This window comes from Lasioglossum baleicum, chromosome 15 (genome assembly GCF_051020765.1).
Source record: "Lasioglossum baleicum chromosome 15, iyLasBale1, whole genome shotgun sequence".
NCBI classification, from domain to species: Eukaryota; Metazoa; Arthropoda; class Insecta; order Hymenoptera; family Halictidae; genus Lasioglossum; species Lasioglossum baleicum.
Window position 1 is genome coordinate 4,308,374 of NC_134943.1, and position 19,228 is coordinate 4,327,601.

The 19,228-nt window shown below is 39.7% G+C and overlaps 1 protein-coding gene across 1 annotated transcript in view; it reads right to left on the reverse strand.

Annotated features, from left to right (window-relative positions):
• Positions 1-19,228, reverse strand: part of Sol1 — a 667,060-nt gene that overhangs the window by 500,647 nt on the left and 147,185 nt on the right. Inside the window, exon 3 of the mRNA XM_076439137.1 lies at positions 14,785-14,965. Within this exon, the coding sequence (XP_076295252.1) occupies positions 14,785-14,965 (181 nt within the window). The remainder of the gene's footprint in view (positions 1-14,784; positions 14,966-19,228) is intronic.

A 19,228-nucleotide genomic window follows, 5' to 3' on the forward strand; every position in this document is an offset into this window, starting at 1 on the left:
TTTTATGGATATGGAATTGATAAAATACCTCATACAATACTTAAATGTTTAGTGATTCATTAGATGCCAACATATTTAATAATGTAAACAATATTTTGGATAATGGCACAGCAATTTTTAGTGGTGACTCTGTGAGTGAGGGTTAATATACTTTTGGCCCACACGCTATACTTCACTAAAACAATAACTCAGAAAATGTAACTGTGATTGTTACGTAATTAAACACAGTTTCGTTGTTTACGAAAGAATAGAATTGAAATCGAAGTTGAAATCACCGCGTCCGAGAAGAACAGCTTTGAAAGCTGATCCAACACACAAAGTGTAACGTGGCAGGTGGTAAAAGCGAACCGGTGCGGAGATTTTACGTGAAAATAGAATTTGAACACGTAAAGTAAAACATTTCGTAGCTGGGTTTGTTTTCGAAAAAATTCCATTTGGATTTCGACCGGAACACTATTGAATGGGGAACGGCTAACGTGTCTGTTCGTGACCCACTGTTTCTACTTCCTCTGGCCCCTAACGCATGCGTACTGCATAAACTTTCGAAGTTGATTACTTTGGAAAGGAAACGAAAAATGTTCGAAATTTTTGTGTTATTTTTTCATGTACTACAATCTCTGTAACTTTCCTCCCTCTCTCTCTCTCTTCCTCTCATTCTCGTGACTATACCATCTGTTCACTGACTTGTGTGTCAAACAAATATTCGAAATGTTGGAGAAAAAATCGCATTCGCTTTGAACGTGAAGTCGTATTCATTTGTTAATAGTGTTACTGTTGAGTAGACGTGCAATTTTATGCAACGTTGAGAAGAAAGAGACGTGTGTCTTACTAAAGAATTTATTATACTTCACTCAAATATTAAATCGTCACAATCGTCGTGTAACAAAATGAAAATGTAGTTCAAATTGAAAAAGGTAGCATAAATGTAGCAACGTCAAAATTTATGCAATTCCTTAATCAGCACTTAAACCAGCCTGTGGAAGTTTATACATAAAATCTCACAACGTAGTGATGGTATATTCCAGCACTCCATAAAAATATGGTCAAAAATGAAATTCTACATTGACCCTTGCCTGTAGTCTCCTAGATACTGGTGCATGAACGAACTGGATATGTGCACTGAAATTTCGCATTCTCGCTAACCATGTTTGACATTACATATCTTATGTGCGGTGCATCTTCACACTCAGTCCACTTCCGTCACCCTCGAACCACCCTGCCAACCACAACAATCCACGGGAAGAGTCACGAAGTCTGGCCACGATGTTTGTAAAAAGAACCGTCTAGCCGGTGCCGTAAACAGACTTCCCGGCTCTTAATTAATTTAATATCATACGACGCGGAGAAGTTGAAAAGAGGAGTCTCCCCCGTTCCCTTTTTCCGGGATTGTTTCCATTCACACGGCTATGTTGACGGATCGCCGCGGATTGTCACACTCTGCCGGCCAGGAATTTCATCTTGCACATAATTAATCTCGGCAATTACGCACCAGACAAGTATAATTCCGTGCTAGCGTCGGCATCCAGCCGGTCCGCCGTGAAAGCCGATGCTACAACGTTCCGCACTACTGTTCCCGCCGCAAACTCGAGGTTTCCTGTCCTTCCGCAGTAGCTGTTCCGTTTTCCATCCAGCGAAACAGCGGACGAAGCTCTGTCGCTTAGTTTCGCCGAGACGCGACGCGTTCAAATTGCCACATACCTGGCCGGAATGGAGCGACAGAAGCCGTCCCCCCTGCGTGCGCGATCACTGTGACAAGTAACGCGAGGGAACGCGGTTACTTTTCCATTTCAAATTCACCCGGCGCCTTGTATCCGTCGCACTTTGTAATATTTAAGCGTACCGGGTCGCCTCGACGAATATTCACGCTCGCTCCGGCCCTACGACTTGACTTTCGGAAACTCAAATTGCGAAATTCCGCGACCGTTAGCGACCGGTTCACTCGGCAAAGAAATCCTCGGTTGCGAGTGTGTGATTCACTTTCCCGTAAAATTAAGGGAACACTGAATCATGTTAGGTTTTATAAAATACAATTCGCACTGGCGCGTATACATTGTTTAACACTATTTCAACTGATTTTTCTTATATAGAATCATCGCCCTTTAAAGATGCAGTTATACTTTACTGTTACTCTGTTTCGAACGAAAATTAAACGATGGATCTCTTTCGTGGAATTGCTGCGATGTACCCGAGAAACGATTCCGAATTTAACCGGCAATTTTTTCACAATGTCGGCGCTGCTAACCGAATCGAAGAGATCGGGAAAATCGGTCCATTGATCGAAAAGAGAAAAACACGCATGTTGATTGGTCAATATTTTTCCTGAGGGTGGGAACAATTCGTCCGGAATGAATCGGGCGCGAGGAGATTCGATTTAATTAAGAAACCGAGCACGAGAATTGGCCGGATCGTTTGATCGTGTTTCTCGGCTTTTACGGTTTATAATACGATTGTTCCACAGATCTCGTCGCTTACCACTTCATTTGTGCAATGAGATATTGGTTTTACACGTATGAATACTATTTATTAACGCTAACTCGTTGTCGTGACAACACAGTAAATTAATTTTTGTCAAAACCAGGATTACTTTTCCAAAAACCTAATATTTTCTTAAACAAATATTCAATTACAAGATCTTCATTCGATATCCTTTCTTCAGCAAAATATGCAACAAATGCTTAATTATCCGCGGTTTAATTAGAGAAACGACGGATAACGCATCGGGAAATGATTCGGCGAGTCGAAGACATCCCTCGAGCTCCTTACAAAGCAGCGCACCGGTGATTCAAAGCTATCCATTACATAATCTATTAGAACTTTCGCCGAGTATACGTCGAAACAAGTTGGTCTCGTGTTTAGTACACCGCTACCTATCGAATAAAGGCCAAACAATATGTATCCATACACGTCCGTGGTATCGTGTGTTATTGGATGGTGGACTATCACGCACGACGCAACTTGTGTGTGACACACAGATTCAGTTATCAAAACGGATGGCTCCATTAGAACCATTATTTCGCCGTCTCGATTCATCATGCAATGATAATATTGTATTTTAAGGGTGATTATGATTAAGAATCGCGAGGCGGAACGTGCACGTACAGGGCTGACCCCGAAGTGTGCGTAATCGATTACTTTACCGGCGGACAGCATGTCGACGGTGTTTTTCGAGCAAGCAGAAAACACATCTCGTTGAAATACATCGTCCATACACCATCGAAATTCCGTTTCACCGTATCGAAGTAACCGATCGGCGATTCGTCTTAGTCACTGGGAATCGAAAAACATCGGCAACGAACGCTGTGTATTTCCTCGATTTGTTGGACAGACCCCGCTTTCGAAGTAGTCGCTCGCATCGTCGATCGATTAAACGCGTTTAGCTCTCTCTCTCTCTCCTGCTCACAACCAAGAAAGTATCTTTACCCGGAAATATGAATTGTAAATTCCCTGTGTACACGACGCGATCCTTATATTTACCTCACTCTTATCTTATTTGACTCGCCAGTTAGGCAAATGGCATACCTGTCTAATAAGATAGAAGGTTACGAACTACTTCCGCCACTAACGAGCCGGAACAAGGCCCTTGCTGCTTTAATGCTGGTTATTTTGTGTAAGTATCCGTTTTAGAAATTGGCACAAATTGTATCTTGTTTCTTGCATTCTTTTATTGTAGTGGTCAATTTTTGAATTTGAAAAATTACTAAATCGATAACCATATCCAATTGAAAAATGGAATTGTAGAGACTGTACATTCTATCCTTTAGTCTCAATATCTAAAGCATATGTGTTTTAGTTCCCAGCCAATTTTAGGATCATATCTCTTCTGCCAAGAGTACCTGGGCTATCGTTCGAAAATATTTGATCACTGACACCATATAGAATTTATAGATGAAAAGACAATAAGGAAATACAGTATTTTATATTAAGATAGCGACTCTGACATTCCTCTTTAGTCGTGTGTTCTAAATTTAACCATATATACAGGGTGTGGCCGGACGGGTGGAACAACCGAGCAGGGGGTGACACTACAGATATTTCATTTCATTAAACTGATGGACTGATTGAAAAATTAAAATAATTTTTTAAATTGGCAGTATTAAAAGCTGTCTTCTAAATTGTACTCTTGGGACTGAATTCAGTCATACGGAAGATCGGCGAGCGATCGCATCGACACAAAGCCGACCGATAATTAGAATCGCGGACACTATACCGGAGACTTAGGCTCCCCCAGAAACTTAGACAATGTCTGGTTCTATGCATATAACTCGTACCAGTAGCGGCTTAATATTGACGTGTCGTATCCAAAGGCGAAGTTTCCTCTCTTCTCCGAGGGATTTTCTCAGCTTTAGAATATAGTATAGTACACAGCGCTGTGTAAACGATCGCGATCGCCGCACCTCTGCACACCATATTAATAGGGCCATCTTCATGGGCAGTTTAATATTGGATACGAAGCGTCTGGACGGTCCTTAGGAGCAGATACGATTTATGGCCCCTGGTGATGGAGGATTTGTAAATAGAATCCCAGCTAGGAAGAGTACCCTGAGGATAGGCACGTGCTCGGTATAACTCTACCACTCTAAGAATTTCAGAAAGATTTTACCCGCTGCCGTGAAAACAATATAGCAAACAGTAGCCTCGGTCTCATGGTTTTATTGGATTCTGCTTTGTAGATGCCATGGGGTGTGGGATGAGATCTGTGGTGTTCATTCGGAGCATAGAGCGGTCTGTGCGCGTGTAACTTCTCCAAAAAATCGATTTGGTAAATTAGATTTTTCAAAAATGTTGAAACATTAGTCGATTTTCCTGCTTTAGAGAGAAGCGTCTCTTAATTATAAAAATTACTGAAAACTTTACCCAGCCACTAAACTACCTGTCCTAATATCCGAGCACTCTGCATCTCTGACCAGTTCAGATAACCGAAGTTCCACAGCACAAATAAATGTCTTGCTAGTAAATTACCTGCAAGTAAATAACCGCGTGTTAAAACTAACAGGAAGGGTCCCTTCAAGACTTAACTCAGACCACTGAAGGTATTCCCAAGAGTCGCAAAGTTTGCGAACAATTTCGCTGGCGAAGGCGTTTGTACTCCACGGTACTCCACGGTGAACAGAAGCATCAATCGGTTGATCGCCCATGTATACACAACGGAGCATTGATCGCGTTGGATCGGGGGATGTAAAGAAAAGTCCTAGTAGAAAAATTACCCTTAAATGAGGAGTTAGCGACTTCAAATTTTGAAGGATCATCATTCAACCTAAAAGCATTGTTTTGCACAATGTATCAATAAAAATTGTCGTGGGGACCGGTGGACCACGCTTATCCTGCAAAACGCTTTATAAACAGGCGATTCCCGGTGAGCGATCGTTCTTGACGGTTTTCACGTTGTCAGTGCAGGAACTTGCCTGGACCAGAGAAATTTCCGAGTCGAGCGACTCTCCTTGTTCGGGGCGCGTGTGCAGGCCACGGCGTTCGGAAGCAACGCGCATTACCCAATTGTTTGCCCACGTTTCCGACAGTCTGTCCCTCCGTGTCGGAAGTTCCCGCAGCAGACACGGCCCCGTCGTACTTCGATGCATAATGCCTGTCAGCAGAAATTCCAGCGCATATTTGCATACGTAATCGCCCCCCGGCTGGTATCACGCACGGTCATCCCCCGTAGACGACCCCGGAATTGTGCAGGGGAGATCGATCGTCCGATCGATCGATCGATTGATCGGTGGTCCAGCCGAGACGGGACGACTCTGTAATTAAAACGGCGTGGCAGCCGGTTTTAGGACACGTATCACGCGAATCATTAATATTATTCGGCGGCGCGAGCGCTCGCCTCGCTGGACCCATGTTAATTGTCCGTCTGGCCCGCATTGTGCTCGCCGGAACAATCGAAGCAACGACGATATTACATTTTCAGATGAAGGCCGAACCAAGAAAATAGGCACGATCATAAAGGAACGAGAGAGAAAGAAAGGGGGAAAAAAAGGAGGAGGAGCGAGAACCGCAAGTTCACAAAAGGAAGATTCATATTCCGCTCGGAGAGAGATCGGCATTCGGGGCGGAAAATAAAATCTTCGGGAGGTTGACCCGTCCGCGGGAGAACCTCGCCGCTATATTCAGGGGGACGTTCCTCGTTTTCGTCTCATAAGTTTCTCCTTTCTGAACGGTTAACCGACTCCCCGGGACCAGGCCGTGTCACATCGCTGACCCTCGCCGTGGCCGAGCGTTCTAAACCAACCGGGATGCTCCGCGATATGCATTTGAAATGCTGCTGAGCTGCCCCCGGAACTTCCTCTGGCGAGCTACGTGCGAGCAGATTCTCTTATCAAAATAATATCTCTCTTAAATCGCCGCGGCACGATATCGCCGAGCGGTGGCAACGCTAACCACCAGTTCCGCTCGGGACAACGAAAGAGCATGATCTGTTTTAAAGGGCTCGTTGGGAAAGGGAATATAGAGTGAAGGGCTGATTTGGTAACAATCTCTTTTCTCTACTGAAAATGAAATATTCGTCAGAGGCAGTACAGTATCTAGAGCAGGCATGTCAAACCCGCGGCCCGTCGACAAGTAGTTTGCTGCCCGACAATTTATAGGTTTTACACTCCAAATTCACCGTTTTGTAAATCAATTTCACCCGTTAAGAATATTCAAAAATAATAATTTATTTATTTCGATTAAATTATATATTTATTTAGGCACACGTGAACGGTGTCATTACTGTGAAGACTTACGCGTCCACCTGTAAAAAAAAATAAATATACTACATAATGTACCCCTTCAGACCATGCAACTTCTGTATACAAAACTTTTTCGTGCAACGCATACTTTGAAAGTTATTATAGGTGTGCAAGTTGCGTGGACCACCCTGTATATGAACGAGCCACTATCTTCAACGCTAAAAAATAATAAAGCTGCGGAAAGGTCAAGAAGAACAGACCAGCGTGTGTACAATCAATTTCAAAAATAATTACAGTCCATCAAATTCTACCAAATTTTGAAAATTTCGTTATTGAAAAACATTTCCAAGTTTGTTCGAAACAAAAATGAAATAGTTATATTCAAATAAAGTAAACTTAAAAAAAACAACTTTCTGTACGTATGTTACTTTATATGTGTAACAGCAACGTTAATAAAAAGATGTGTTTCCTTTTTATTTCGAGTCTGCTTTTTTCTATTGCGGCCCTCGAATTAATTTATAATACATAATGAGGCCCTTGGTGGTGAAAGAGTTTGACATGCTTGATCTAGAGGGTCGTGCTGCAAAAATAAGGGATGAATGAGGACGAATTAATCAGTATCGTTGGAGCTACCACTATTCAATATACAAAATCCAGTCCACTAATCCAGAGGTGTATTCACCCCTATGATGGACGACCATTACTTTTTATCCACCCTGTACGTTCTGAACTAAATTCATTCAAACTAGAATTTTCTCCAGCTACGTGCGAGATCCTCTTATCAAAATAATGTCTCTCTTAAATCGCATGGGATCGCGACGCGGTGGCAAAGCTAACCACCGGCTTCCGTTAGGGAAACAGAAAAGGGGCTGGTGTTTTAGGGGCTACGTCCCGACGCGGAACGTCACGATGCTTGTATACGTCTCGTCTCGTCTTGTCGGATACGACGTACACGGTCTGCAATTCCGCCAGTAGCAACTACCAGCAACTATCAGAGGAACACGCCGTACAAATATCGAGCAATCAGCCGCGGTGCTCGCCCCCGACAACCTAAAGCAGGATGCCTCTTATCCGTTGATCCGGTTTGCATCGCGAGACCTTGTTACCTGGCTGGATAAGATGCTGAACAGTGGGCTTGCCGAAAATTCTTCTGCAACTAACTCCGACTTTATTCTGCCAGAGGAACGCGTGTTCCGGTTTATGGCGGAGACGTGACTTCTTCGTTGTTCCTCAGATCAACCCTTAACCCGCGTGTTTTTGAAAATTTAATTTACACTTTATGTTGTATTCATCCGCATGCTTGCACAGAAATTGTTAGGAAGTTGTAAGAACTACGATTACATGACTTTAACAAGTTTCTTGTGTCACGTCCACTGGTTCAGCCGTTAATAATAATTGATAAAATCAATCATGTATACATTCATACAATACAATACAATACATACAATACAATCATGACATACATTTCCTGAATTTCTTTTTATACTTGATCTGATAAGAATGTACGAGAAATAAAATATCAAATATTATAATTAATGATTAATATCGAACTATCGTATATTATACCACATTGCGTGCGATAGGATTAAGAAAACTCATGTTGAATTTAAATCTTCATTGAACAAATTAAGAATACAGCGAAATCTATTTCATTAAATAATTGAGACAATTTCAAATATAAATTGTGAACGAATATTCGTTGAAACCTGTTCATCACTGAAGAATGTGAAGATTTTTCAGAGTAATCGATAAGCAATGAATTGTTCCTCGATGTATGAGATGCGCTGAGTAATATGATCCAGCCAAGAGGATGATAAAAGATGAAATGCAAAAGATTAAGAAGAAAGCGATCACCTCATGAAGATTAAGCCTAGTATTCGTGTAAATTAAACTATTCATCTTTCAAACGTCCACCTTAGGATGTAACACTTGACAATGTTGTTCATTTAAAAGTAACCGTAGAAGTTGGAAGTTTCTTCTTGCGTACAATTAAAAATTGTGGTTTATGCTTCAACTTTAATTATGGATATTGAATCGGCCAAATAATAATTCTTCCTGTTCATCCAGTCAGAATGTAAGGAAAGCAAATTGGGTTCATGATCCGTCAATCGTAGCGAGGAAACAAAAACAGATTTCCGAGTGTTCTGGTTCTAATTAGAGTTTGAAGTTTCCTCGAACATGATTGAGCGAACGGAAAGTGCTAAAGTAAAGCTACGTTGAAGTGGTTGATCGCAAGAAACAGTGAAAAAGCCGCGTTCTTGTTATAAACTGGAGTTGTGTCGTTCTTCTTAGTAAGTTTCGCCATACAAGAAATAAATGGTTACTTTCTATTCAAACCCTCCCACCACTTAGAGTTTACTTATTCTTCCAACGTTAATGATTTTTAAGTAAAATATAATTTCTGTACACACGCATATAGAATTCCGAACAATTATTACAATGGTCAAACAGTTCGCCAATTGTCCAAAGTTAATAATTGTTAATTTCCAATATTAATAAGCAGCAGCAATCTTTATAAACAAGAAAATAATAGCACAGTCTACAAAATGATAATACATAATTCAACAGAACGTTCAAAACAGTGTCCTAACAATTTCAATTCGTCACGTGACGGCTACAGCATTATCTTAGAAAAAAATATGACCGAACTTTTTGGCAACACAAGTGATATTGTCGGCAAGTTATCGATGAATAAATTATTAAAAGCCGCAGTTATGGACGCGCAACGCTCCCACACGTATCAGACTTCAGACTCGGAACTTTTCGCGATCGTATCTGAATATCAGGGAAGTAAATCGTACATATACACATATACATATAAATGCGAAGTAAGGAACTGAGTTTTGAGTATGGAATTCAAATGAGGCAGCCCCCCAACGAATAGGGAGGCAACGTCCTTCAGCGATTGGCCCCACGATGAATGTAAATATTTATAGGCTACCGGGATATGATTCCGCGAAGGACCGGACGTAAGACCCTATATTTTCGGCGAATATACATACAATTACAGGAATGCAGACCGTGAATGATACGCGCACTATCTTGCGAATGCAGATCCAAATCGATAAAATGGCGGCGGAGCTCGGTCAGAGACTTGACGATGAATTGTATTTTAATAACACACTGTAAGTATTTTCATCATCTTAATAAGTTAAGTGTCAAATAACAGTACTTTTAAATTCTTTACAAACTTTTATTATTCCTTATATGATCTACTTATTTTTGCAATAAATACATACACTCAGTAAAATAAGTCTCCGTACACCCTTTAAAACAGAATAACTTTTTTATAATTAGACCAAATGTGACCTGTTGTTTTGTAAGCAATTAGAAGCATTGGTTTACTGAATGATGTGCAAACAATATTTTCTAAAAATTACAATTCACAAGGTTGTATGCAAAAATAAAAAAGGCACTTTTTAAAACTTTTTTATTTGGGCCCTTAATAAAAATTTAAAATATATATTTTGTAGATCTATAGTAGTTACACACCTGCTGAAAATTACATCGAAATCGATTGACATACACACGAGCTACAAGCGGTTAAAATAGGTGAAAATCGTAGTTTTACACGACTTTTGATCAGTCTCTGCTTAAATCCACAGAATCGTACATCTTTCGATGCGTGTCGTTTTTTCCTGCGTCAAACGATTTCGATGAAATTTTCAGTATGTTTATAACTAACATAAATAGATCTACAAGACATATACTTTAAATTTTCATTAGGGACCCAAATGAAAAAGTTTTAAAAAATGCTTTTCTTATTTTTGCATGTAACCTGATCAATTGTAATTTCTGGAAAATCTTATTTGCACATCATCTAGTAAACCAATGCTTTTAATAACTTACATAAACATCAGGTAATTTGGTATAATTATAAAAAAGTTATTCTGTTGTAAAGGGTGTACGGAGATTTATATTACCGAGTGTAAGTAAAATTTCTGACAAATATGAAATTACTTCGAGCCATTTTTTAAATTGTAATTCACACGAAACGCAATTTTTCTGAACTTTTCATTCCATATCGTCCGGTAAACTAGCTTGGTGCATTTATAAAAAATAATTCTTATTTAATATTTGTGATCTCATTTATGGGACTCACTGTACATAAAATGAAATAGTCGATTGATTATTTCCGGTTACAACATTTCGACATCTGCCTCGCTGGGTAAACACGAGCCAGTTATTTTGGCCGGGGCAATATTGTCAGAGCTTATTAACATATTTACTCACTTGCGTTCCAAGTTACGAGATGCTTGAGACACGCGAACAGCCGCGGTCTGGTAATAAGCGTCCCAGGTAAATGGACATCGACTGAGCAGCCAGCCGAGTTCCCAACAATTTCGAACAGTGCATGAAATATCCTGGAGGGAACCGTGTCACCTCTGGAGCCCGCAGTGTCTCATGTTCCTGGCATTTTTGCACGGGGAACACTTGGAGATTCACCGTGTAACGACTATTCCGCGGAATTGAATTCTAGATGTGATTCGTCCCTAGACGGAGGGCGGAGGCATGTTACGAAAAACCTGCGGTGACTTTGGCCAGTTTTCCCATGGAACAGGCCAGAAAAGAAAAGGGGACCGGGGTAGCCAATTTGCAGCGGCGTTACTTGTCCCCCGCACACATGTAAATCCGGCGCAACAAACTGTTTCCTTCGTCCCCGTAATAAGGATTCACCGTTGACAGGGTTTAAAGAGGATTTCTGTCCCTCCGGGATGAACGTGAATATGTACTGCGCGGGAACCAACGGGTTTTATTCTTATAATGTTGCGGCGAACTCGACGAACAAGGGATATTCAGCTTTGCCTTCTGTTTGCCGTTGTCTTAGTCGTAGGTACATTTTTCCTCTCGGAAATATCAAATTAATCTTTCTGCACGAGCACTGCTTAATTTGAGAAAATTCTTACTTCGGTCCTGTGCTAATAGTAAGACATAATTTCATATTCGCTTACAATCTGCTGATCGGATTTGTGGATGTTAAGTAACCACTCGGTACTCCCGAATTTTTCTAAAATTTTACTGTTAACACATCGACGGCAAATAAAGTGTTACATACCAGCTGATCCCTGAAGCACCGTTCAATGGTTAAAACTATGTACAGGGTGAGTCACCTAACGTTATCACATCGAATATTTTTGTTGTTTTCAAAGATACATTAAATGTCTTCAGAACAAAGTGGAATGGTAAAATGGGAATCATACGATACCAAAAAATTTTGAATAATTATAGTCACTGAATTCGTAATGAAAGGGAATATCATTGTAGATGTTTAAATAGTACAAAGATATATAAAAATAGATGTATAAATAGTAGATGTAATCATTGTAGATTGTAGATGTTAGAAAAGGGCGATATAATTTAAAAGAATGAATGATATCTCTAAAAAAATTCTTTGAAAACAACAAAGATATTTGAAGTGATAATGTTAGGTGATTCACCCTGTATATATATTTTTTAGTTAAACAATGCAACAATATATAAAGATATGATAACTATCACCGGACTAGATTTTCAATCGAAAATTAATGGAGTCGGAAAGCAAGAAAAACTCCCAGTTTAAACAGTAGTGATGGCCGTTTTATTGCGGAAGTTCAAAGGAACTTCTGGACCAACATCAAAATAATTTCCCCACTTTATATGTGAGCAGAAAGAAGAAATTAATCGTTCGAAGTTGCTGCTCGGTTAGTTTAATTATAACTAACACCGCTCGGATTTAAATCAGATTCCAAGTCTATTGCATACGCAAATCTAGTCAGCTTCTATCCGAGCCGGTGAATGTGTCTAAGATATGACCAATTTCGCAGAATTTGCGTAGATTCAGAACTTGGTCTTCGAAGGCTGAGTACGGACCCTTGTGTGTAACCGTGGCGATCACCATATTGATTCGGAGGATTAGGACGAGTTCAACGAAATGTTCGATTTATCAACTATACTGTTGTATTGGTGCTAATCTTCTTCGTAATGTAGACTGTCTTCTTGGTATTGTAAATTTCGTAATTTGAAAAAGTAATTTTTAAATATTTCAGTTGATGAGAGAGAGAGAAAGAGAGAGAGCGAGAGAGAGAAAGAGGTAAATACACTGCGGATGTGTGTGCAATTTCTAATATTTTTAGACAAATTTTAAGAAAATGGAAACGTGTAAAATGTTAATTTCAGTTGTACTAGTCGTTGTAGCTCTGAAATAAATAAAAATTGAATTGAAATTAAATAAGTATTGAACAAACAGTTAGTCGCATTTATTACTCGGTAGTTCTAGTGTTAACCTTTAAACACCATAGTTTATTGCACAGTGATTCCAGTGACTGAACACCAGGATCTCCTATTCTGGAGCAGTCGAATACCTTTAGTACTATCCCATTCCATTGGTCGGCTAGCTGGAGTCCCAGCGAGACCTTGACCCAGGGATCCCATTAGTGCATTCCGTAACATGAGAATTCAATTAAACAACAGGATAAACACGCGGAAAAAATTCGAAAATGTACAACGAACTGTTCCCGATATTTTTCATTCATTAAAACAAAAACACGCCGGAGAGAATTGCATGGCAGAGGAAGCTTAAACTGGAACGCGAAAATGTCGAATACGATGTCAACGGTGTGTAGCACGTTTCGCAGTGCAATTTTTTCCCGCGTGTTCCTCCTCTCCCGCAAACTTTGCTGTTAGAGCCGAGTTTTCCGGCGGGGAAATTAGAATTTACATTCCGGCTGGTCGAAGTTTCGTTTCGGTTTCTGAATAAATAAACGTAGGATCACGATGGAGAAAAGTTTTTCTTCTCCGTGATCTGAGATCAAAATCAGTCCTACTTTCCCTTTTCCCTATGAAAGACGTGCCGTTCCGTCCAGCGAAAGTTTCTTTTCCCGGTGCAACAGATAAAAGTGTCACGAGCATCGTATCGACGCGGCTCCCGGGCATGAATCGATGCTCATTTTAATTCGGTGAGCTGAAATAATGCGGAGGAAGGTATTACAACGTTCTCGTTTTAAATCCCCATCTCCGGCATACTTCTGCCGAGTGCTATAGTAGTTTCTAAAGCGGATTCGCCGTTCTCGAAACAAAATCTTGCATCTGTTTTAATAAGTTAAGTTTCCCTTGGAAGTAGAGCTACACGCAACGCCGCCAAGTTAATACTCCTTAATGGAGCACCGTGTAGGAATCTGTTTAATTGAGGAATATCTTTAAGTAGCTTATACTGCGGAACGCTACATTTCTTTAAAAAATTCTCGATATTTAAATCATGATAATTTCGTAAAAACAAATACCGTAAGCGTGGACTCATTTTAAAGCTCGAAGCGTCTGCTTTCGCAAAACAGTGCGTAATTTTATTGTTTGCTTTCAGCACGTTTTTGTTCACTTTTACATTCAGATTTGAAAATTATTATATTTTTCAAAAAAATATTTTTCACTGATATTTTTGGTAACATACCAATGGATACACTAACTATTTTTGTTCTCTCTCATTTCAATCCTTTTTACAATTATGTAATAAATAATTTTTTGTAACAGCTACATCATCAATAATCAATTTATTAATTCCCATAATTATAGAGGCTGTATGGTTAATGGAAAATTAATGTTCTGCGGAATGTAAAGTTCCACAGGTCTCATTGCGACAAGACACTTTGAATCTGGAAATCGTACTTTGCAAATTCTGCACCCTCGTGCGTACATATTGCTGGGCTGAGCATCCGTATGATTTATCATATGAAACGCTGTTACATCTGGATCATCTCTATTTTTGTTCGTTATGATTTATTCAAAATTTCGGTCCGAGTGCCGCGTGCGCGAATCTATGTATAATGCAAGTTCCAGTCGACCATCTTTGAGACGATCTTTTTTCTGAGAGAGCTACAAGTTGGTCTGTATGATATATTCATCGCACTTGGGACGGTAAACCGATGGGCACACTGTAAGCAGCTTGTGGCATTTTCTTGCTTAATTAATTGAACATACGTTTCGCTTTTATTGGAGCTCTTTATATAGATGTCCTTGTATTATATTTCTTATCTATATTTTTAATATTATTATTTAAGAATGTGAGTGCTTATTTACAGAGTAATTTTTGGTGATTCTTGCATGTTTTATAAATTACGAAGAAGGAATTGATTAGATTACTTACGAGGGTCGGGCACGATAAATGTGGAAGTGATGAAATGACAGCTCGACGATTTCGTCAGGTTGGCCAATGAACGTGTAAAGCAGGCAATCGATGTTCGACGGATATCGTTTAGGGTAGTAAGGAGATGTAAATGTGCCACCTTGAGGTCTGTCCGAGCTGCTGTAGACAACGCATGAGCAACCTATAACAAACACGTTAGTATCATTTTCTCATTCATATATCTAGATCTCACAAAACGACTCAAGATTAAAGAAACAATTTTTCCTTTTGGAACAACTTTTTTTTATATTGAGAATATGTACTATATGAAGGATTCGTGAAAACTGTCTGATTCCTCTTATTGACCATAAATGAGCATCCAAAAAAGATCATCATAGGAAAGAATAATCGACGGATCTAATTTAATCTTAAATAACATAAGTTAATTAAAAATTATTTGATCAATCCACAAATGGATGCTGTGTATTTCCACACACACACACACAACTGCATATAATTATTATGATTTATTAGATCTTTAAATCGTGTTGACTTATTTTTTCTTTGAACGTACGACATATATTGAAAATTTAATTGTATCACGAATAAAAGTTATAGAAATTATTGTTATAGTTCCCAGTTGGAATTTCCAAATTAATTTCCCCAATATAAAGGTAACCTAACAAAGAGTACAAAAGAAACGCTTCGTACGCACCAGAACAGACTCAATCACGCGAATCAAAGCCAAGCAATTGTTCAAATGCTTCCAAATCGTTCATCAGCGCAAGAATGTTAAATCTCGAATAGAATCCCGACTATACCGCGTGTAAAGGTGTTTGGAATTCGATGAAACCATGCCCGAGACCGAATCGAGAATATTTCACAAGTCTTCATTTCCACTAGGATCGCTCCAAAAAGCTGTTAATTAAAATCTAATTTTCGGGCAAGAGAATGGTACGCAATAAAATGGAAATTTACGGAGCTTCTCAATATCGCGGCGGCAACGGTTGCCAGTAGCAATTCTAATGGGAGGACATCAGAATCTCATGATAATGAAATTCGCCAGCTGACACTGTCCCGAACTAATGTCTCACCCGAAACTTTTCTTATTTCCAAAATGAACTCGTCACTTCTCTCATCGATCTCTCCCCCCCCCCTTGTGCGGTGGCGTCGCTTGCTCGGGCTCGATCACACTTCTTCTAACCACAGTTCTTTCTATAATATCGAAGCCGTCGTCAATCTCGAAGAATCAAATTGAAGTTTGCCCTTACTCGTGAAGGAACGCGGCTCGCTGGGGACTCGTAACTTTCGCGACGAACTTCCCAGGCGAGAGCAACGAAATCATCGATTACTCGGACAGACGGTTCCACGGTTAATGATCGATCGGGAACAATGAGCGAAACCCTCGTTTCCCGAGGAGACGAGTCTCCCACACTTTCCGGAGTCCAGAAACAAAGTCGGTGCTTTTATCCAATCCCCTGCTCCGTCGTGTCTCGAGAAGCGTCGGGCGATTAAATTAATTGATGTTAAATGTAAAAATTAATTTGCGGTATCTTTCTCCTGCAGCTTTTTATTTGGAAACGATCAAAATGCACTTTTCTCTTGGAAATAATCTCCGTTGCTTTTCACACACTTATTCCATCTGCACGAGTCTGACTCGTTATTATGTGACAAGATAAGTCTGACTCGTTATTATGTGACAAGATAAAATTGACACAGTGGTAAAAGATCGATGAAATAACAAGGAAAACAGTTACAGTAAATCCTCTATAACCGCGAAAAGGCCGTACACGATAAACGCAAAAAAATATCCCCTCCACTGTAGTAATCTGATTTCGGCTCGGGTATATCGGTGTGAATATCACTACGAATGCGACGCGGAGAGTCGCAGTCGTTAGCACAGTTCAAAGGCCCGAGCGTCCTCACAAATGTAATATCAATATAAAATCTTTGTTATTATTACTTATTTTTTTATGAAGCTTTCACCAATATACTTGTGCCATTTTTCTGATTACAATAAGACAAAACACGATATAATTTCAACTGTATTTAGTGGTTTAATTGAGGATGAACTTTTCGGGCGCAAGGGAGGACAGCGTATAGGAAAGAAAGAGACGCGGAGAGTCGCAGTCGCTTCGGCCGCGCGCAGCGACTCTCTCTTTACACGCACTCTACGTGTTCGGCTCAACCTTGATGCTCAAAAAAATAGTGTAGTGTCCCGTCTAAAACGATCTCCCCGAGGCTTTTGCATTTCTAGAAGATTTATGTAGTTTCGTTGTTTTTTTATTCAAATTGATGAGTTAGCATTTATAACTGAGGTTCTTCGGTTATGTGTTTGGCATTAATAAACAATCAAAGTCACGCAGTTTCGGGGAAATTTACCTACATATAACAAAACAGTATAACTTATTTCGTGAAAACTGTGTCAAATTGACACAAGGGGCGAATGGGGGTTAAATTAATTTTATGAGCTTTATGAGCACTAATAAAAAATCGTCTTATTTCATGGCGTGCAACGTAATAGGTCAATTGCGAGGGTCATCACAATTAAGTTGTCCCAATAATGTGCCGCGAGAATGAAGGATCTACTCCATATTCGTCGGGAAAGCGGGGCTCGGGAAAATTAAATTTCTTGTTTTCCAATTGACTTTTCCGCTGAGCAGCCGCGACGCGAAACTGCTGCCGCGTCTTCGCAACAGCTCACCGGAGAATACAAAGGCTCTGTGTACCTATGGTTAAATAACGGGGCGACACTTGAGTTATATTGCCGGCACAATAGGTCGAGCGGATCCTTCCAACTTTATGCATCGGGGACTCCATTGTAGTTGGCGATGCAAGGTAATACCGATCGAAAATCACACGCTCCCTTTTTTTTTCACTGGTCTTTCACGGCGGAATATGCGCGCGTTGAAACGAGAAAGTATGTATAGATTTCAGAATTCCGTCCACTTGACCTCTCGATTGTCGGGATTAAGCGCCCGAGCAAGCGATACATCATTCTGACTAGTTTCGACAGATTTTATGTTTTACAGCATCAAGTTTCGTTCACATAATTACAGTGGGCGTAGAAAGTATTCAACAATTTCACAAAGTTTCGTTAGAAATTGATCAGTGCACGAATACTTTCTACGCCCACTGTAAACAGTATATTATGTACAACTTCATTAAAAAAGCTGGGGATGTTTAGAAGTCGATGCAAAATATCTGTTGCACAGTTAATAATACCCTTGCTCGATTTAATTAAGAAAATAGTGTCAATATCCGTCAACGCCTGCAAAATCAGGTTCCCGTCCGATCACCGAAGTAAAACAGCGTGGGGCACGGAGCAGTACTTGCGGGGCGCGTGTTCTTGGCAAAAAGGTGGTTCGGAACCCACCGTAATAAAAAGTAGTTTCCGCTGATATTAGGCGATAGTGAGAGTGTAAGAGGGGGAGAGTGGTAAATGGATTTGAAACCCTGAGGGGACCAAATATCATTACTCTCTAGTGTCAATATCCTTGCTGGTTTCATGAAAACAGAATCTGTAATAATAGAGCAATCGCTTTTACGAATGAATGTGGTATGAGGTACTGCTTGAAAGGATCGATTAAATCAAAAACGCTGGAGCATCGATTTCAATGACATGAAATTAATCAGTGGAATGCACTCTGAAGTAATGTTCCATAAAATGGTTATGTACTTATGCCCATCTTCTTTACTGTTTTAAATGTTATTGAGGGTAATACAATATAATCTTATTAAGCAATTATTGGAATTAATTATTACGCTCTCGGTTAAACATGACAATTTATTTCAATTACATAGGGGATAAACATTCTTTACACATTCAAGAAGAGGTAAAAAGGAGCTGAATTCCATACTGAATAACTCACAATTGTGCAATTCAGGAAGGAACGTATGTACGTGCGAAAAAGAATACTATGTTTTACAATGTTTCGTGACTGTACTTAATTGCATGTGCATTCTCTTTTCGCCTTACTAATTCTAAAATATTTATATTAATTGCGAGATGCTTGGAGGAGCTATAAAAAGCATTATGCAACCGCGAGAGAAATTTAGTTGGAAGCTAGCAAATTTCTGTAATAATAGTTGAAATTAGCACGGCCATGAACCTCCATTTTCCCTTATTCCGCGAGGCAAAAAATGCGGCGCGCGTAAATGCAATATGAATCTCCCGACAGGTAAAACATGCGTTTTACTATGAAACAAAGGAGCCATATGCACACAAGTACGTATTAAACTATTATAAATCCATAATCATGTATTATAGCATCCAGTGAAACCTGATATCACAGACCCAATCCAATCTTTCAAAATGTTCCAACATCTAAACCGGACATTGGAAATAAACAAAATCGACAAATTTTATTTTTTATCGGCCTCAGTTTAATAAAGGAAACGAAGCTCCTCTATGCAAAATATTCCAAATTTACAATGTTTGATAACACTGTGTATATAATCAATT